We start from the raw sequence: 19150 nt of genomic DNA on the forward strand, positions 1-19150 counted from the left end.
AACCGATTTGCTTCTTGGCATTTTTGTTGGTTATCCTTTGAGTTTATCATTTTTCTCTTTCTGAATTAATGTGGGCTTTTCAGAGAACTTTCTCTGAACAACTCAGATACCTTTTAAGGGGAATTCTTTTCAGTCATTTCTGAAGTGTTTTAAACCTCATCATATATTTGATTAGTTAATTCAGTTACTGGTGAGATTAATTTTAAGCTTTTATTTCTTCATATTGTAAAATTAAGATAATTTCTCCCTCACAATAGTAAATAGACTAAATGATGCTGTGCCTCTAATCTCAGCTGCTCTAGAGGCTTTGGTGGGAATCTGTCAGTTTGAAGTCAGCCTGGAACATATATAAGACCCCCATCTTCAAAAGAAAAAGAAAGATTAAAGGAGATAGTTTATGAATGTTTTCCACATAATGTTGGAACACAGTACACCCTTAAGTACAAACTCAATACTGAAGATGGGCACGGTGAGTACGTGTCTGTAATCTCAGGGTTAGTTAATCTAATGCAGGAATATTGCTCCAGGTTTGAAGCCAGCATGAGCAAGACCCGGACACACACACACACACACACACACACACACACACACACACACACAGAAGAATGAAAATACATGGTAGTAATGACAGTTAATACATCTTTTCAACAGTACTGCATATTATTTTGCAGTTGACATATCGACATGCCTGATATCTTCAATTCTTGGTTTTAAGTTGGTAGGTTAATTATGAGATCTTTAAAAAGACTTAGTTTGGGAGCTTGGAGAGATGGCTCAATGGGTAAAATGCTCTCTGTACAAGCATGAGGACCTGTATTTGAATCCCTAGAACCCACATAAATGCCAAACTTGGGAGCATGACTCTGTAACCCCAGTACTCACAGAGGCCGAGACAGAAGAATCCAACAACAAAGATGCACATGCACACTCTGACATTCGGACAGAAATGACACAGAGGTCTTTGTTGTTGTTGTGTGTTTCAAGACAGGGTCTCACTATGTATCTCTGGACTCCCATGGAACTTGCTCTGTATACCAGGCTGGTCTCCATCTCTGCTTCCCAAGTGCTAGGATAAAGGCATTCACCACCACGTAATAGCTTAGTTTGGGGATTGTGAAAGTTTGCTTGAATAGCATTAAAATTTGTAGCCTGTGTTGTTCTTTTAAAAAACCTCCCTCAATTTTTCACTGAAAGTGTGTAGTTTTCGGTGCCCTCTCTTGTTTTGCTAGGATATGTAAAGCTAACTGCCAATGACAAACGATCCAAAAAGAGGAAGAAAAACAATCACTTTGTAGACTTTTAACATTAGAACCTTTTATTTATTTATTAATAAGTTTATGAATATGGGTATTTTGCCTGCATGTATGTGTACCATGTGCCTAGTGCCTATGGAGGCCAAGAAAGACTATTAGATACCATGGAACTGGAGTTACAGACAGTTGTGAGCTGCTGTGTAAGTGCTGGGAATCAAACCTGAGTCCTCCAGAAGAGCAGCCAGTGCTTCTAACCCCTGATGTTAGAGCCTTTTCAAGTGCTGTGACATTGTGACCATCTAGATAGAATGAAAACAGAAAAGTAAAACACAATTCAAATCTTCAAGGTTCAGAGGAAGGGCTCTTCTCTGGCTCTTAAACAAAACAGAATGTAGATGGTGTAGCTAAATTCAGTAACAGCACATTTGACCCTTAGATTCCTGTAAGGATAGTGTAGTAATGATTTCAAGGATATTGAGCTACTGTAACACAAGGCAACATTTGTAATGCAAATGATATTGTTAATTACTTATATCACGTTTTAATTATTTTTTGTGAAGAAAATGCAGATTTTTATTTAACAAGTGACTGACTGTAAACCTCAGACACACCAGATGAAAGAAGGGTGTGACTTTATGTATGGATGATCCACTAAATATACCTTGCAAGGTATATTTATGCTATCACATAACTTGAGAAAAAGTGTTTTTATTTCTCTTTTTCCTATCACCATTCTTCTTTGGACATTTTAGTGCCCACCACAGTCTCAGTAAAAGAAAGTCCAGAATAAAAGGCCCTGTATAAAACTGGCTTGCATAGTCTAGGTCTTCTTGCCTCTTATGGTGATTTGAATAAGAAATACTATGCCATAGGTTTAGATATCTGAACACTTTGTCTGCAGTTGGTGGCATTGTTTGGGGAAACCTTTGGGAGGTGGAGCCTTGCTGGATTTGGTGGTTTGAAAGAAAATGGCCCCCAAAGGGAATGGCACTATTAGGAGGTGTGGCCTTGTTGGAGGAAGTGTGTCACTGTGGGGGTGAGCTTTGAGGCCTCTTTTGTTCAAGCTACGCTCAGTGTGACTTTCAGTCGACTTCTTGTTGCCTGCAAGATGTAGGGCTCTCAGCTATTCCTCCAGTACCACCTGCACACTGCCATACTCCCCTTCATGATCATAATGGACTGAACCTCGGAAACTATGAGTGAGCCACCCTCAGTTAACTGTTTTCCTTATAAGAGTTGCCTTGGTCATGGTGTCTCTTCACCGCAATAGTAACCCTAACTAAGATACTGGAAGAAGTATATTCCTGGAGGTGAACTTGGAGTGTGAATGGTCTTGCCCCGTTCTGTGTTTCCTCTCTGCTTTGTGCTTGCCTTTGAAGATGTGAGCTCTCCGCTTTCTGCTCTGCCAGTAAAATACATGTGCCACTAGCTGCTGTGCCTCCCTGCCATGGTGAATTCATTCCTCTGGAACCGTAAGGCCAAATAAACCTTTCCTTCTATAAGTTGCTTTGGTCACGGTGTTTTATCATAGCAACAAAAAGTAATATACATCTGGACTTGAAAGGTGATGCCTTTGTTGGTACAAGTGGGCTGGCGCTCTGTAATGGATTGGGATTTCTTCTGGTGAGCAGGAGCTCACCAGCTTTCAACTTGTGGGGAGGGAATGCTTGGTGCTTAATTCTGGGGGATTTGTAGAGGCACTCTTTACTTAGAGATATGACTGCTATTAAATGTTAGCCCAAGGATATTTAGGGTAGATAATAAATGAGTATGTGTAAGAAAGGAGCAGAACGTGCAGAGTCTGTATCTTACATATAAAGAATCCTTTCTATTCCAACCAGGTCCCTTCTTATCAGCCTTTATTCTTGTGGTCTTTCCTCTAACTAAATAGGCACTATATAGGCAGTTTACTTCAAGACACTCGTGAGAATTGGCTTGCATTTGCCTAGTCCTTTGTAAAACATCTGTTTTAACAAACTATTACTGGTAAACATTGTGATCTTTGTCTTTTAACCTTGGTCTTCAGATTGGATTTGTCATCAGGCCTAACCAAGCTTAAGAAGTGATATGGTTTATATATGTAAGTCAAACTGCACGTTTTTGAGGGACTGGTTATAAAAATTAGTAGTAAAGTCACCTTCATGTATCCTCGGTGTGGTTAAAAAATTTTTAAGGGACTTGTTCTCTCAAAGACCTTCCAAAATCTAGAGTCACATGAATGTTTTATCAACTAAACAAACATTGACTTACCTGTTTGTTTATGTGACAGTTATTTGAGACACAGACTCGGTATAAATGTGATGGTAGTTAATAATTTACCAAGTATATAGAATCCACAAGGTACTAAGGATCTGGCATAGTTTTAGTACGTATTTTCAAATAACTTAAAATATGATTCCAGCCAAAATGCTTATGACCATAAGAATTTTAATTTGAGCCATTCTAATTTATATGTAAATGTATGGTTTTGTGTTTCTTTTTCTTTTCTTTTTTTTCGAGACAGGGTTTCTCTATAGCTTTGGAGCCTGTCCTGGACTAGCTCTGTAGACCAGGCTGGCCTCAAAGTCACAGAGATCCACCTGCCTCTGCCTCCCGAGTGCTGGGATTACAGGCATGCGCCACCACCGCCCGGCTGTGTTTCTTTTTATTTTATTTTATTTTTATTTATTTATTGGTTTTGTTGGTTCCCCCCCCCCTTTTTTTTTTTTTGGTTTGGGGTTTTTTGTTTTGTTTTGTTTTGTTTTGGGTTTTTTTGAGGCAGAATATAGCTATGTTGCTTAGGCTGGTGTCAAATTCACTGTGTAACCCAGGCTAGCCCTCAGCACATAATTTTCTTGGCCTGCCAAATGCTGGGAATGCAGACAAATGCTGTCAGGCTTTCTCTGTGCTTATTTGTTAATTGTACGTGTGTGATGGTGGGGGCATGTGTACTACACATGCATGTGTGTGTAAACAGGTGTTTCCAGTCCCAACTGCCTGGTCCCGAATAGCTGACTTGGAGGCTGAATATAACCAACTGCCTGGTCCCGAATAGCTGACTTGGAGGCTGAATATAACCAACTGCCTGGTCCCGAATACCTGACTTGGAGGCTGAATATAAATTATAAATGGGGGCTGGAGAGATGGCTCAGAGGTTAAGAGCACTGACTGCTCTTCCAGAGGTCCTGAGTTCAATTCCCAGCAACCACATGGTGGCTCACAACCATCTGTAATGAAATCTGGTGCCCTCTTCTGGCCTGCAGTCATACATGCTGTATACATAGTAAATAAATAAATCTTTAAAAAAAAAATTATAAATGATCGGCCAATAGCTCAGGCTTGTTACTAGCTAACGCTTACACTTAAATTAACCCATATTTTTATTTATGCTTTGCCATGTGGCAGTACCTTTATTAGCATGGCACATTCACTTCCTGCTCTCTATGTGTCTGGCTCAAGACCCCCTGACTCTGCCCTTCTCCTTCCCATCATCCTTTGTTTGGTCACATCACCTATACTTCCTGCCTGGGTTCTGGACAATCAGTGTTTTATTAAACCAATTTGAGTGATAAGTCTTTATGGTGTACAAGAGGATTATTCTACAGCATGTGTGGAATCAGTTCTCTCCTTCCACCTTTATGTGGGTTCTTAGAATCAAAATCAGGTTGCCAGGCTGGAATGGTAAATGCCTTTACCTGCTGAGCTATCTCACAGGTCCTCTTACTATGATTTTAATGCTCGTTTTCTTGAGGACTTTTTTGTTTGTTCTTTTGAGACAGAGTCTCACTATGTAACCCCAACTGGCCTGTAACTCACCATGTAGACCAGGCTGGGCTTGAATTCACAGAGATCCACTTGCTTCTGCTTCTAGAGTACTGGGATTAAAGGCCCATGCCACCATACACAACCTTCCTGATGACTTTCTATATGCTTATTGGCCGTTTGGTTATCTTTTGTGAAATACCTATTCAAATATGTTGGATATTTTTCTCCTGGGTTGTGTCACATTCACATGTAGGAAATCTTTGTCTTTTGGATATGAGTTATTTGGCAATTTTGTGTATTGCAAATATCTTTTTCCAGTTAGATGATGGCTGCCTTTTCACTCTAGTAATAGTATTCTTTTGATAAAGAGAAATGATAAATTTCAGTGTAGTGCAAATTATCAGGTCCCCAGGCTTGCACAGCAGCCCCTTTACCCACAGAGCTATCTTCCTGGCCCAGCAAAATGGAATTTGCTGCATACCGTTCAGATCATTTTCCTTTACCAAGTTGCCTAAACTAATGTTCAAGGCAATAATCAACTTCTTCCCCAGCTCATCCAAAAATATACAGCTGAAATGTTGAAATCATTATTAACTTCATGTTATATTTTTCTGGTTCTTAAAATTATAGAAAGATATTGAAAAGTAGGGAGGGGATTGGTATGCTTCATATGGCAAGAAGCCATCTGTTTATGTCTGACACTAAAGTAAGACTCCAGAGTAGGATTAGAAGGAGTACTGTAAGGGAAATGTGTGTGAGGCCAGAGGACAGCATTGAGTATCTTCCTCAGTGAGATATGTTTTCTTTTCTTTTCTCTCCCCCCCTCCTTGGTGTTTTAAGACAGGGTTTCTCTGTGTAGTTTTGGTGCCTGTCCTGGATCTCGCTCTGTGGCCCAGGCTGGCCTCGAACTCACAGAGATCCTCCTGCCTCTGCCTCCCAAGTGCTGGGATTAAAGGTGTGCACCACTGCCGCCCAGCCTCAGTGAGGTATGTATATATGGGGTTTGTTTTGTTTTAAGGCAGATTCTCTCACTGACCCTGGAGCTCCCCGAGTTGGCTAGACTGACTGGCCACCACCTCTGTCTCTACCTCCTCTGGGCTGGGATTAGAGTCATTTTAACCTGGCTCCAAACACAGCTTCTCATGCCTGTGCGGCAAGCACCTCACTCCTGTTTCCTCCTCACTGGTGCTGTGCTTCCAAGAGAAAGCTGTTAACACTGGTTTTCCTCCAGTTCCTTGTCTTTGATCAAATTCAATGGGTTTTTATTTTTCTTTTGCTTAACCTTTTTTTTTCTTCCCGATGCAGGGTCTGGTGTAACCCAGGCTGACCTCAAACCTGCTGAGACCTTTAGAGTTCTATATGCAGTTGTTCTACCATTATTTGAAAAGTCAGTCTGTCCTCTGCTTACCACATTGTAATGGCAGTTTTGTGTTCTCATATGACCATTTGGCTTGGAATCAAGCCTTGCTATCTAGTAGTTTAATCATTCTCCTTGAAAAACTATTTTTAAATAGCCAAGTGGTTTAAGCTGATTGTAGTTCCCTTTCTTTTTTTCTGTCTTTTGCCTTCCTAAGCTCACTTTACCTCTTAACTTTAAAGGTCTCAGCCTGCAGGCTCCTCTTTTCCTTGCCCATTTCAGACTTGAAGCCAGAAGTCCTTAAGCAAGTGCAGCTTCTCTTGGTGAAAGATTAATACCAAGATGTCTTCACACAGTATGCTCTGCTGCCCTGGCTGCCAGTCTGCAAGGTCCCCAGTCTGGCTGACCGAAGCTTGGGCTTCTGGATCATTCCTCTGAATCCTTTATATCACACCTTTCTTACCAAAATTCCTTACCTCCATTGACCTCTAACCTTATAAGGATGTGATTTCCCATGAAAAACTTTTCTAAGTATAGAAGCCCTCCTTCTAAGATTCTCTTTCCCCTGCTTTGACTACTGTTGACATACTCTGTTTACTACCTGTAGTGAGACTCTGTGTCAACTATTTGTGCTTATTGTGGTTTCACTGTTCTCTGACTGCCAAGACAATACCCCCATGTGTTTACTTCCTTCTAAAATGTCTTGGAACAAGCAGGCATAAAAATAACAAGTGAAATGCCTCCCCTCTCCCCACTTACTTGCTCAGGTAATATACAGAAATTAGATGGCTGGTTGGAAAAGTTTATGGTACTGAGTAAATCATCTGTTAGGAAGGATGAGGAAACTGTGTATGCCAGGTAATGTTGTTGGTTGTTTTATTAATCTTTACTCTTTTGGCTCTTTGGGAGGCTCACCACCCAGCTTCCAAATAAATCACATGGAGTCTTATTACTTATAAATACCCAGCCTTAGCTTGGCTTATTTCTAGCCACCTTTTCTTAAATTATCCCTTTTATCTTTTGCCTCTGGGATTTTATCTGTCTCTATTCTGTATACCTTTCTTTGCTTCTTACTCTGTGGCTTGTTGTGTAGCTGGGTGGCTGGGTAGCTGGCCCCTGATGTCCTCCTCCCCTTGTTCTCTTGCTTCTTCTTTTTTTCTCTAATGTTATTCTCCATCTGTATATTCTCTGTCTGCCAGCCCCACCTACCCTTTCTCCTGCCTTACTATTGGCTGTTCAGCTCTTTATTAGCCCAGTCAGGTGTTTTAGACAGGCACAGTAACACAGGTTCACAGAATTAAACAAATGCAGCATGAAAGAAGGCACAACACATCTTTACGTCATTAAACAAATGTTCCACAACATAAACAAATGTAACACACCTTAAAATAATATTCCACAACAAGGTACAGCATTGAAGTAGCTCATTTACCTTTCCATCACTGTTAAGCAGAAGCAGATATTAAAAACCCCATATTTTCAGTGTTTAACAGCAATGGGTTATGTAAATCAAATATAATTTTAAAATTCATTGTACAATTGCTACTTTAATTAACATAAATCTTTTTTTAAGTAGAGTTGACCTGGACACACAAAATTATCTGGGAATGTATAAACCTTCTCCACGTTGACTGGTTGGCTGATACTTAGAAGCAGTAGCATGATCTTTCTGAAAGTTTCTAAAGGACAAATGAGCCAGAGTCCAGACCTGCTGGAGAGGAAATAGAGCAATACTTGTTCTTTCAACAGGTGTCTCTGGGTTGAGAAGTATAGACATCTTTGTAGTCTGGAAGGCCAGTCCAGTTTATAACACCTAGAAAATAGAATACCTTGCTAAGATGTGACTGAAAGGAAAATTACTATTTCCTGTGTTGCTGCCTTGGTTGCAAGTGTCCTAGTTCAGATTTTTGTGTTTATATTGACAACTGATTTTAAAATAGGCCTGAACCAATTAAGTGTTCCATTTTCAAACAGTGAAAGATTCTGTAAAAAACAACAACAACAAAAAAAAAACAACCCAGTAGTTTAGCTATAAGCAGTTTCTGCTGGAAAGATCATACATTGTTCTTTAAATATCAGATATTGCTGGGCATGGTGCCTGATGCCTGTATTCCCATTGCATAGAAGAAGATTTAGGAAGGAGGATTGCCATGAATTGAGGCCAGCCTGAACTACGTAGCAAGGCAGTCTTTTTTTTTTTTTTTTTTTTAAGGTTCAGCATAGGAAAGTAAAATGGTACACTCACTTGAAATTATCTTTGGCAGCTTTTAAAAACCGAAATATGCCCTTACCATAGGTTTCAGCATCACACTCTTGGCATCTTACATTTCTAAAAGTACCTGTATATATGGATGTTCTTAGCATCTTTATTATAATTCTGTTTAAAATAGAAAATACTAGAAACTACCCAAATGTTCTTCAGCAAGTAGGGGGTTGCACAATAGTACATCTGTACAGTGAAATACTACTGACCTGTGGACAGATGTGATAACCAGGATGAACCTCAAAGGTATCAGATGGAGTAAGAAAGAAGTCAACTCTAATGGGTTTGCCTACTGCATAATGCTATTTACCTAACACTCTGGAGCTGGACCTGGTAGTGCGGCCTGAAACACCACTGCTCTTGAAGCTGAAGGAAGATGCTCTAAGCTCAAGACTTTTCTAGGATACAGACAAATAATCCAAGTCCAACCTTGACAACTTAGTGAGACCCTGTCTCAAAATAAAAAGTGAAAGCTGAATAAGATCTGTTGTAATGTTAAAAATATGCTAACCAGTTTCTGATTTTGCTACTATATTAGAGCTGTACAGATGTCACCGTTACGGAGCGCTAACTTATAGGGTACATAGGACTTCATACTGTTTTTGCAACTTTTTTAAGTCTGTTGTTATTTCAAATAAAATCTTTTAAAAAGAAAGTATATTGTACATTCATGTTCATGGAAACATTATTCACAATAACCAAAAAGGTGTGGCCAACCCAAGAATTGACTGACAAACTACGGCATATACATACAGTGGGGGATTATTTAGCTGCAGAAACAGATGAACCCTGAGATAAGCTACAAGAGATGGACTCTGGAGACTTTATGCTGTGTAAAATAAGAATGAGGAATTACTGTTTGGTGAGTACAAAGGTGTTTTGGAAGATGAAGGACCAGGGTTTTTTTTTGGTTTTTTTGTTTGTTTGGTTGGTTGGTTTTTAGAGATATATATGATAATGGGTGTATAGTTTGTATAAGTAATACATTTATTTAAATATACCCTTTTTTTTTAATGTGTGAGTGTTTTTTCTGCGTGTATGCATGTGTACCACATGTGTGCCTGGTGCCTGAGGAAGTCCCAAGAGAAGGTGTCAGAACTGGAGCTATGGATGGTTGTAAACCACTATGAGGGTCCTGGGAACAGAACCCAGGTCCTCTGCAAGGCCAGCCAGTGCTCTTAACTTTTGAGCCATCTCTCCAACCCCTTAATTTTTTTTAAAGGTATGTTTTGTATTTTATGTGTCTCTGTGTTTAATAGTATATGTGTGCAAGCGCCTGAGGAGGCCAGAAGAGGATGACAGATCCCCTGGAGCTAACAAGTGGTTGTGAGCTACTCAGCATGGGTGCTGGCAATCGAACTAGCCAGAGCTCTTAAATGCTGAGCCATCTCTCTGACCTCAGTGTTGATTTATTATTTGTTCATTTTATTTATTTTCATTTTGAGAGTTGGGGAAATGATTCAATGTATAAGACCTGCTCTACAAATTTGAGGCCCAAGTTTAAATTTCTAGCACCCACATAAAAAACCAGGCATGACTATATGTGCCTATAACCCCAGTACTGGGGTGCAGAGACGGGCAGATCCCATGACCCTAAGAAAAGGTCAGCATCCAGTTCAGTGAAAGACGGTATCTTAAGGCAATGAGGTAGAGAGCAAAGGAGGAAGAAGACACCCATGTCCTGCTCTGGACTTGTGAGCATGCACAGGCATGTGTACATGGGACACTAGACAAGAAAATGGCAGTTATGTGTATCTTTTATTATTTCTTTCTTTTAAAACTAACAGAAGGCTGGGCGATGGTGGCACACACCTTTGAACTTTGCACTCAGGAGGCAAAGGCAGATGGATCTCCTAGTTCGACGCCAGCCTGGTCTATAGAGCCAGTTCCAGGACAGCCAGGGCTACACAGAGAAACCCTGTCTCAAAAAAAAAAAAAAAAAAACCACCACACTAACAGAATCCTCTGGTGATGTAGTTATTTTCTCTTTATGGTAATTTCATAATGAAAATCATTGAAGATAAATATGCCACAATGGCCCCTTTTTCTGACTTGTACACTTCTATCATGTAAGACTTAGTGGCTGACCAGTCCTTGACCTCTAAGTCACTTTCAGTCTGTCTTTTAATTGGAGAATTAAGGCCATTTATATTCACGGTTATTGCTGAAAGATATATACTACTAGCTCTTGTCATTTTGTTGTTTTTCTTCTGGTTACTTTGAATAATCTACACCCATTTCTTTTGCTCTAAATTCATAATAAACGTTTGATAGTTTATTGAATCAATCATGTTTGATTTTTTTCTAATTCTCGTTGGCTTATTTTACTATCCATGTGAGGCTTATTATTTCTTTCATGATTGTGTTGATCCTCCTCCTCTTTGTGTATGGTTTAGAGGTCATGAATTTGGTTTAAGCTTATCTTGGGAGGGCTTTATCTCACCTTTGATTCTGAAGGATAACCTGCCTTGCTGGATCCAGTAATCTTAGTTGACAGGTATTTTCTTCCAGGACTTGAAACACAGCATTCCACACCTTCTAACCTTTAGATTTCTGCTGATCATTTTGCTGTTATTCGGATGGACCTTTATATGTGACAACACTTCTTTTTTGTAGCTTTTAATATTCTTTCTTTGTAATGTACTTTTGGCAGTTTAACTATAATATGATATGGAGAGGTTTTCTTCTGAGCGTGTCTGCTTGAGATTCTAAATGTCTGTAAGGTTTGGGAAATTTTCTGCTAGTGTGTCCCTGAACAAGTTTTCTATGCTTTTTACTTTCATTTCTGTTCCTTTGTCTATACCAATTCATAATTTTGCTCGCTTACCTTTCTTAGGTCTTATATTTCTATAGATTGTTTCTTACTATGTCTGAATTGATAATTAGTCAACGTTGTCCTTAAGTCTTGATGTGTTTGCTCCAGTTTCCTGGTGAGGCTTTCAGCTGAGTTACTTGTTGGATATGTTGAGCTTCTCATTTCTAAGAACTCTGCCTCTTTTTCAGAATCTCTTATTGACATGTTCTTTCAGATCCTCTATGACAATAATTCATAATAATTATAAATAGTGAGTATTTTATGTACTTCATTCTTTTTTTTCTTTTTTTTTTCAAGACAGGGTATCTCTGTAACAGTCCTGGCTGTCCTGGAACTTGCTTTGTAGACCAGGCTAGCCTGAAACTCATAGAGATTCACCTGGCTCTACCTCCCAAGTGCTGGGATTAAAGGTGTGCACCACCACCACCCAGTTTTACTTCATTCTTTTTTTTTTTTTTTTTGGTTTTTCAAAACAGGGTTTCTCTGTGTAGCTTTGGAGCCTGTCCTGGAACTCGCTCTGTAGCCCAGGCTGGCCTCGAACTCACAGAGATCCACCTGCCTCTGCCTCCTGAGTACTGGGATTAAAGGTTTACTTCATTCTTAAACTGACCCTGTCAGTTATTCTGATCCTTTGTGTGAAGACTAACAAATGAAACCTAATATTAAAAGCAAGGTTGAGGGCTGAAGAGGTGGCTCTTATTTTATTAATTTATTTATTATTATTATGGTTTTTTGAGACAGGGTTTTTTTGTGTAACCCTGGCTGCCCCAGAACTCACTCTGTAGACCAGGCTGGCCTCGAACTCACAGAGATCCACCTGCCTCTGCCTCCCAAGTGCTAGAATTAAAGGCGTGCACCATCATTGCCTAGCTTATTTTATTATTTTTTAATTATTCCTTAATTTATCGAACTGTTTTATTCTCTTTGAGTTCACTGATCGTTTTTTAAATTAATCTTTTTAATTATTTGCCCATAATTACATTTATTTTATACAGTATTTCGTAGATTTAAATTTAGTTACTGGTGAGTTATGAATTTTTTTAGAAATACTGCCCTATTTATTCATAATTCTTAGGTTTTTCTGTGTTGGTATGTGAGCATCTGTTGGGAGGACTCTCTCTCACTTTATGTGGGGTCTCCTCAGTGAACAGCTTCTCCTGAGGGCTCGGTCCTCAGTACTGTACAGCGGAGGAAACCAGCTGTGGCAAGAGGTGGTCCTGCTGCCCTGGAGCCCGTCCTTCCCTGAGGGACCTGCAGCTCTGCACTGGTGTTTCTCCCGTGTGCTTTTAGTTTTCCTGTTTACTTCTCATCCGTGTTTGTGTTCTTTCTTTCTCCTTCCCCCACCCTCTTTCATCTTTTTTAGGCAGGATCTGACTATGTGGCCCGAGTGGGTCTGGAACTTCCTATATAGTCTGTTCTGACCCCAAACTTGGACTCCCTCTACAACCTTCTACGTGCTTGGATTGCAGGTGTGAGCCACCAGGCCTTCAGCGCTTTCTGGATTCCTAGAGTTCTTTCTTTCTCCAAATATAGTTGTTTTTTCTCATTCACAGAGCTGTGCACAAATAGTTTTATCATCTTCTCCCTGCCCAGACCTTTGCTTTTTAAAATTTATTCATTTTATATTATGTATGAGTGTTCTGCCCAAATGTTTTGCTTACATGCATGTGTTTGTGCTTGGTGCCCAAGGATCAGAAGAATGCGTCAGATCCCCTGGAACTGCAGTTACGGCTGGTTGGAAACCACCGTGTGGGTGCTGGGAATTGAACCTGGGTCCTCTGCAAGAGCAGCAAGTGCTTTTAACTGCTAAGCCATCTCTTCAGACCCTAACCTTTGCTTTTAATGTTAGGTCTCATTTATTGGCCTTCACACAAAGATCAGAATAACCCTGGCAAGTTTAGTATATATATATATATATATATATATATATATATATATATATATATATATATGAATTAAGTATATATGAATTAAGTATATAAAATACTATAAATTAATGAGTATGGGAAAGCCGGGCGGTGGTGGCGCACGCCTTTAATCCCAGCACTAGGGAGGCAGAGCCAGGCGGATCTCTGTGAGTTCGAGGCCAGCCTGGGCTACCAAGTGAGTCCCAGGAAAGGCGCAAAGCTACACAGAGAAACCCTGTCTCAAAAAACCAAAAAAAAAAAAAAAAAAAAAAAAAAAAAAAAAAAAAATGAGTATGGGAAAGCATATCCAAAAATTTTACTTGGATCTTTAATTTATACAGCAAAATAAATTTTAAATTTATTTTAATGTTCTTTTTAAGTACAGAAGTAGAGGATGATAAAAGTGAATGTGTATTAACTCTTAAGCTTGTATGATAGCAAAATGAAGAAAATTGCAAATGAGAAGATTGCAAATTGATTTGTTATTATAAAAGTAAATTTGAGAAAGTAATTTTTAAGGTTTTTTAAAAAATGAAGTTGAGCTGGGCCATGGTGGCGCATGCCTTTAATCCCAGTACTTGGGAGGCAGAGCCAGGCCGATCTCTGTGAGTTCGAGGCCAGCCTGGTCTCCAAAGTGAGTTCCAGGAAAGGCACAAAGCTACACAGAGAAACCTTGTCTCGAAGGCAAAAAAAAAAAAAAAGGTGAAGTTGGACATACCGTATGACCCAGTGTTCACATTACTGGATAGCTGTGTCTTAGGGATGAAAACTTGGGTTCTCAGAGCAATCTGCACATGTTAATATGTGCCTTGCTCGTGGTCTTTTCAACCTATGATAAGGTTATGACGGTATAGTCCATGATAAATCAAGAAACATCCGCACTGTAGTTTGTTGGCTGCGCCGTCACCACTAGGGGAACCTGGGTAGGGTATGTGTGTGAGAACCCTACAATTTTCATAACACCTTCTGAGCCTTGAACTAATTCAGAATGAAAAGTAATCCAAAAGCCAACTTGGGCCAGAAATAAACATTGAAAATCAAAATGAAGAACATAGCAATTATTAGAGCTAAAATAATTATATGCGTAATGCTTTACACATACATATGTGTGTACATGTATATGTATACATGTGTGTATATATATATATATATATAGAGAGAGAGAGAGAGAGAGAGAGAGAGAGAGAGAGAGAGCAGCAAGCATGAAGTCTCCAGTAAATTCGAACAAAAATTTTTAAAAAATAGGAGAGTACCTGAGAGAAAATTGTGTAGGTGTACTTTTATATGTTTAAGATTCTCTGAAATCACAGCCTGTGGTGGTGACAAACATCTGTAATTCCAGCACTTGGGAGGCAGGCCAGGAGGATCTCTGGGTTTGAGGCTAGCCTAGTCTACAGAAGTTTTCCAGGACAGCCAAACAGAGCTACCCTGTCTTGGGAAAAAAAGGAAGAAAGGAAAAAGATTCTCTGAAATCCCAAAATTTCATTGTTCTGCCAAATATCCCCAGTACTAAATGCTAAAAAAATAAAATAAAATAAAATAAAAAATAGATCGTAACTATGCAATTTCACCCAAGAGAAAAATGGTGCTTGCCAAAACACAAGAACCTAAATTCTATCACCAGAACCCAAGGGTTTAAAAAAAAAAAAAGTTGGTTGGAGGTGGAAACAGATGTTCCTGAGGCTGGCCAGCTAGCCTAGCCTATGTGGCAAGTTCCAGACCAGTGAAACACCAGGTCTCAAAAACAAAACAGTGGATGGAGTGAGTCTGAGCAACAATTCATGATTTGCACCCAAAGACACACGTGTACCTGTAATTACACACACGTTTGTGCACACATGCACATACATATACACAGAACAGAACAATAATTTTCATTGTTTTGGTGGTGATAGTTTTGGTTTGTTGTTTGGTATTTTGAGATTAATGCCCAGGTTAACTAGCTATGTATCTGAGGGTGACCTTGATCTTCCTGCGTGTACTTGCAGTTACCATGCCCAAACAACTTTGTACTGTTTTAAAGTAGCTTGAAAAACCTTGTTATAGCTAATCTGTCTTCTCGACAACAACAAAAAAATGCTTTTTCTTTCTTTTTTAAGGCATAAATTAATTATTGGGAAGCTGCTAAACAATGGAGCCAGACATCATTCGAATGTACTCTTCATCTCCCCCACCACTAGACAATGGAGCAGAGGATGAGGATGAGGATGAATTTGGGGAATTTGGTGGATTTTCAGAAGTCAGCCCTTCTAGTGTGGGGTTTGTTGATTTTGATGCACCAGATTATACTCGTCCTAAGGAAGACTTTGTACCTTCAAACCATTTTATGCCAATTCATGATTATTCAGAAAATGTAGATAGCCTTACAAGCTTTAAGTCCGTTAAAAATGGTAATGATAAGGATATCACTGCTGAACTTTCTACTCCTGTGAAAAGTCAATCTGATGTTGTACTTTCTACCACCAGCAAAGAAATGATTCCATCTAAAACTTTAGATACTTCCATCGACAGCATGGAAAGCCTGGGAGATTTACATAAAGTAGTGGTGCAGGGACCAAACACTGGACAACCCAGAAGTTTCTCTCCAGGAGATTTTAGAACTGATACGAACATTGTTCATCAACCCAAGCCGTTAGAGAGCTGCAACGGTGAAAAGCCTCCTTGTCTGGAAATTCTGACAAATGGATTTGCAGGTTTAGAAACTGTAAATCCTCAGGGAACAGATGACCTAGACAACATGGCTGAGTCAAAGGGATTGAAGCCTCTTCGCTCTTGTGGCACTGAGTGTGGTGTAGACTCGGCAGCTATTCCTGCTAAGGAATTTGCAGATTTTGCTGCATTTTCCCAAACAGAAAGGATACAACTAGAAGAAATAGAATGTGCAGCTTTAAATGATGGTGATGCACTGACCATTCAGGAAAACAGCAGAATCAACAGAGTCAATGAACTGAATTCTATGAAGGATGTGAGGATAAAGGAAGGAAGCTCTGAGGATAAAGGAGTTACTGATGGAGAACATCAGGTCTGTGTTTCAGAAGTCCATGTAATAACTGACAGAGGTTTCAGTGTTGAAAAACAAGACTTTCAAACCCTGCAGCAGGATGAATTTTTAAATTCAAGAATTCATTCTGAGGCTTGGAGCCTGGGAGACTCAAGTGAAAATTCCGAAGCCATTAGGAGGGACCAGTGTAAAACTGAGGGAAATGATTTATTTGCTTCTAAATGTGCTGACCTATGCATGGATTCTATTAAAACTTCTGATGTTAATGAAGTTGATTCTTCCAAAGAAGAAAATAGAAAGTTTACTAATTCCAAAATCCCAAACCTTGATCCCACAGAAGAAAATGTTTTAGATGATTCGACTGCAAGCATAAAAAATGGGGACAGTGGTAATGACTTCATGACTTGCCATGATACCAATGAGGATGATTTTGGTGACTTTGGTACAGCCAGTGGCACCACTCCGCCTTTTGTCACTAGTACTCAAGATTCAATGAGTGATGTCACTTTTGAAGAGTCCTCGGAGCATTTTCTACATTTTAGTGAACCAGGTGATGATTTTGGAGAATTTGAGGATACAAATGCTGTTTCTTGTCCAGAGGAAATGATATTTGCTGAATCTAACCTAAAACAGACCTCTGGTAGTTTATCAGAGGAAGATCAGTTGGCAGGAAAGTCTGTTGGAAAAGACAGTGAACCTGACTCAAAACTGAAAAATGGTCAAGACGGTGAATTTGGAGATTTTGATTCTGTGCCAAATACTCAAGACAGTGGTAGTGTTTTTCAAGACTCGGATGATTTTGCAGACTTCAGTTCAGCTGGTCCTAGCCAAGCTGTAGATTGGAATGCTTTTGAGGATGAACAAAAAGATGGTTGTTCTTGGGCTGCCTTTGGAGACCAGCAGGCTACAGAATCCCATCATCGAAAGGAAGTCTGGCAGTCACATAGGACAGATGAAAATGTTGATACTCTGGGAACCCCTAAGATGCACAGTGTCTCTTTTGCAACTTCCAAAGGAACAGTTGCTAGTGGCCATTTGCAGGATTCGGCCACTTCAGTTCAGGTATTTACTAATTTCCTCTATTTGTATAACATGTTCGTTGCCAGGGAGACTTCTAATACAGCTTAAAAAAATTAACTGAGTACCTGCTAAAGGGGTGTCTGTGTGAGATATGATATTGCTGGCCTGATTTATAGATTAGTTAGAGTTTTCACAACCTTTGAAAAATTGTAAAATTGCTATCATGCAATTTATCATGCTTCTTAGATAACAGAAATTTATCAATTTAAATTATTCATTAATAATGTTTGTTTTAAATATTAGCCATTTTCCTTCGGTTTTTATCGTTACAGTAATTTTTTTAAAAGGTTAAGACTTTTTTTTTACTTTAGAGGTTAAAAAAAGTCAGTTAACTATGTCTCTTAAAAATTATTTAAGTACAGTTTTGACTACAGGAGAGGGCTAATGGGATTTGAAACCTCGTAATTTAACAGCCGCAAAAAGATCTGGCATGAGATAAATTTAGGTTTAGCCCTAGAAGAGGTGACTGTGGATTAACTTATTGTGGTGATAGTAATTTATTTATAGCTTCTTGCTTGTGTTTATATGTGTTTTTGTTTTGTTTATAACTATTCTTAGGGAGTAGATGTATCAGGGAGAATGTTTTTACTACTTAGCACCTGTGTACAGTTCTTTCGGTTCATACTCGTTCAGAAGAGATTCATTAATATTTATTTTGATCTAAAGCAGCCCCTGTAGATGTAGCTTGATCTCATTATTTCCCAGTCCTGAGTTGTACTCTGTACTAATTTTTACCATTACTCAGCCCAAGTGGTGAGGAAAGGGGCATTCTTTTGAGAAAAAAAGTCACTTCTTTAGAGCAGTCACTGATGGGGAACATCTTCTCCATAGGCTTGTTTTTAATATTATTGTGGGCTACTATTTTTCCAGTTGTCTTTTGCTAAGAAAACCATTTTTAACTGGAAGTATCTCTGAAGTCTGTTAATTGAATAATTCCACTTCATTGCTTTGATAGCTTTGATAATGTGGTATTACCAGTTTATACTCACAGCTTCTCACTTTTCATTGGCTTTGAGTTTGTTTGCTAATTCAGTTATTGCATGGCTCAGCTAATGTGCAGTATTACTATTTAATAATTTATCATTGAGGAAAGAGCCTTATAATTGTAACAACAAATTAACTAACTTTAATACAAAATGAAGACTGTTGGTTTGACCTGACCCTTTCCCTATTTAGTTTCAGTGCAGTAAAGTGTAAGGTGACAGTGCTATTGGATGATCTTTAGTTTGTAGCCTTAGAACTTTTAACATCATCAGATAATGAATTTTTAAAGTATGACCATTTCAAATGGAAATTTCTTACACAATACATGTTGAGTTTATTTATATGTAATTTAATAATTGAATATATATATACACACATACATAATCATATATGGGTTTCATTGGAATATGACATGTGATTTTTGCATCTTGACAGCCTCTTGAAAGCTTTATGATTTGGGATAATGAGTGAAAAATGTGCAGAAAGAGAATTTTGTGTTTAAATAAAATGTAAACTGCATAGAGATAGCAAAAGTACTTATTAAAACTTGCTGAGATCTTTTGAGCCAGGCTTCACACTTTTATTATTGGGGAATGGGACATGCAGAATTTCAGTGGTAGATGTAGAGTGGAGAACGAACTACTGAGAACAGTCTGGGAAGAGAGCCGAGGTGGGGAACTAGGAAACCGCTAGCAGACCGAGTCAGGAGTGCATCCAGATTAAACAGTGACTTTCTTGGCCTGCTG

The 19150-nt window shown here is 39.0% G+C and overlaps 1 protein-coding gene across 4 annotated transcripts in view; it reads left to right on the forward strand.

The window, feature by feature from the left end:
* The window catches only part of Aftph (aftiphilin), a 69143-nt gene that overhangs the window by 11297 nt on the left and 38696 nt on the right, over positions 1 to 19150 (forward strand). For all 4 annotated transcript variants that reach the window (XM_059275382.1, XM_059275386.1, XM_059275384.1 and 1 more), the window contains exon 2: positions 15439 to 17402. In XM_059275382.1, coding sequence (XP_059131365.1) covers positions 15471 to 17402 — 1932 coding nt within the window. In that variant the 5' untranslated portion in view covers positions 15439 to 15470. The remainder of the gene's footprint in view (positions 1 to 15438; positions 17403 to 19150) is intronic.

The sequence above is a fragment of the Peromyscus eremicus genome, chromosome 10, assembly GCF_949786415.1.
Source record: "Peromyscus eremicus chromosome 10, PerEre_H2_v1, whole genome shotgun sequence".
Taxonomy (NCBI): Eukaryota; Metazoa; Chordata; class Mammalia; order Rodentia; family Cricetidae; genus Peromyscus; species Peromyscus eremicus.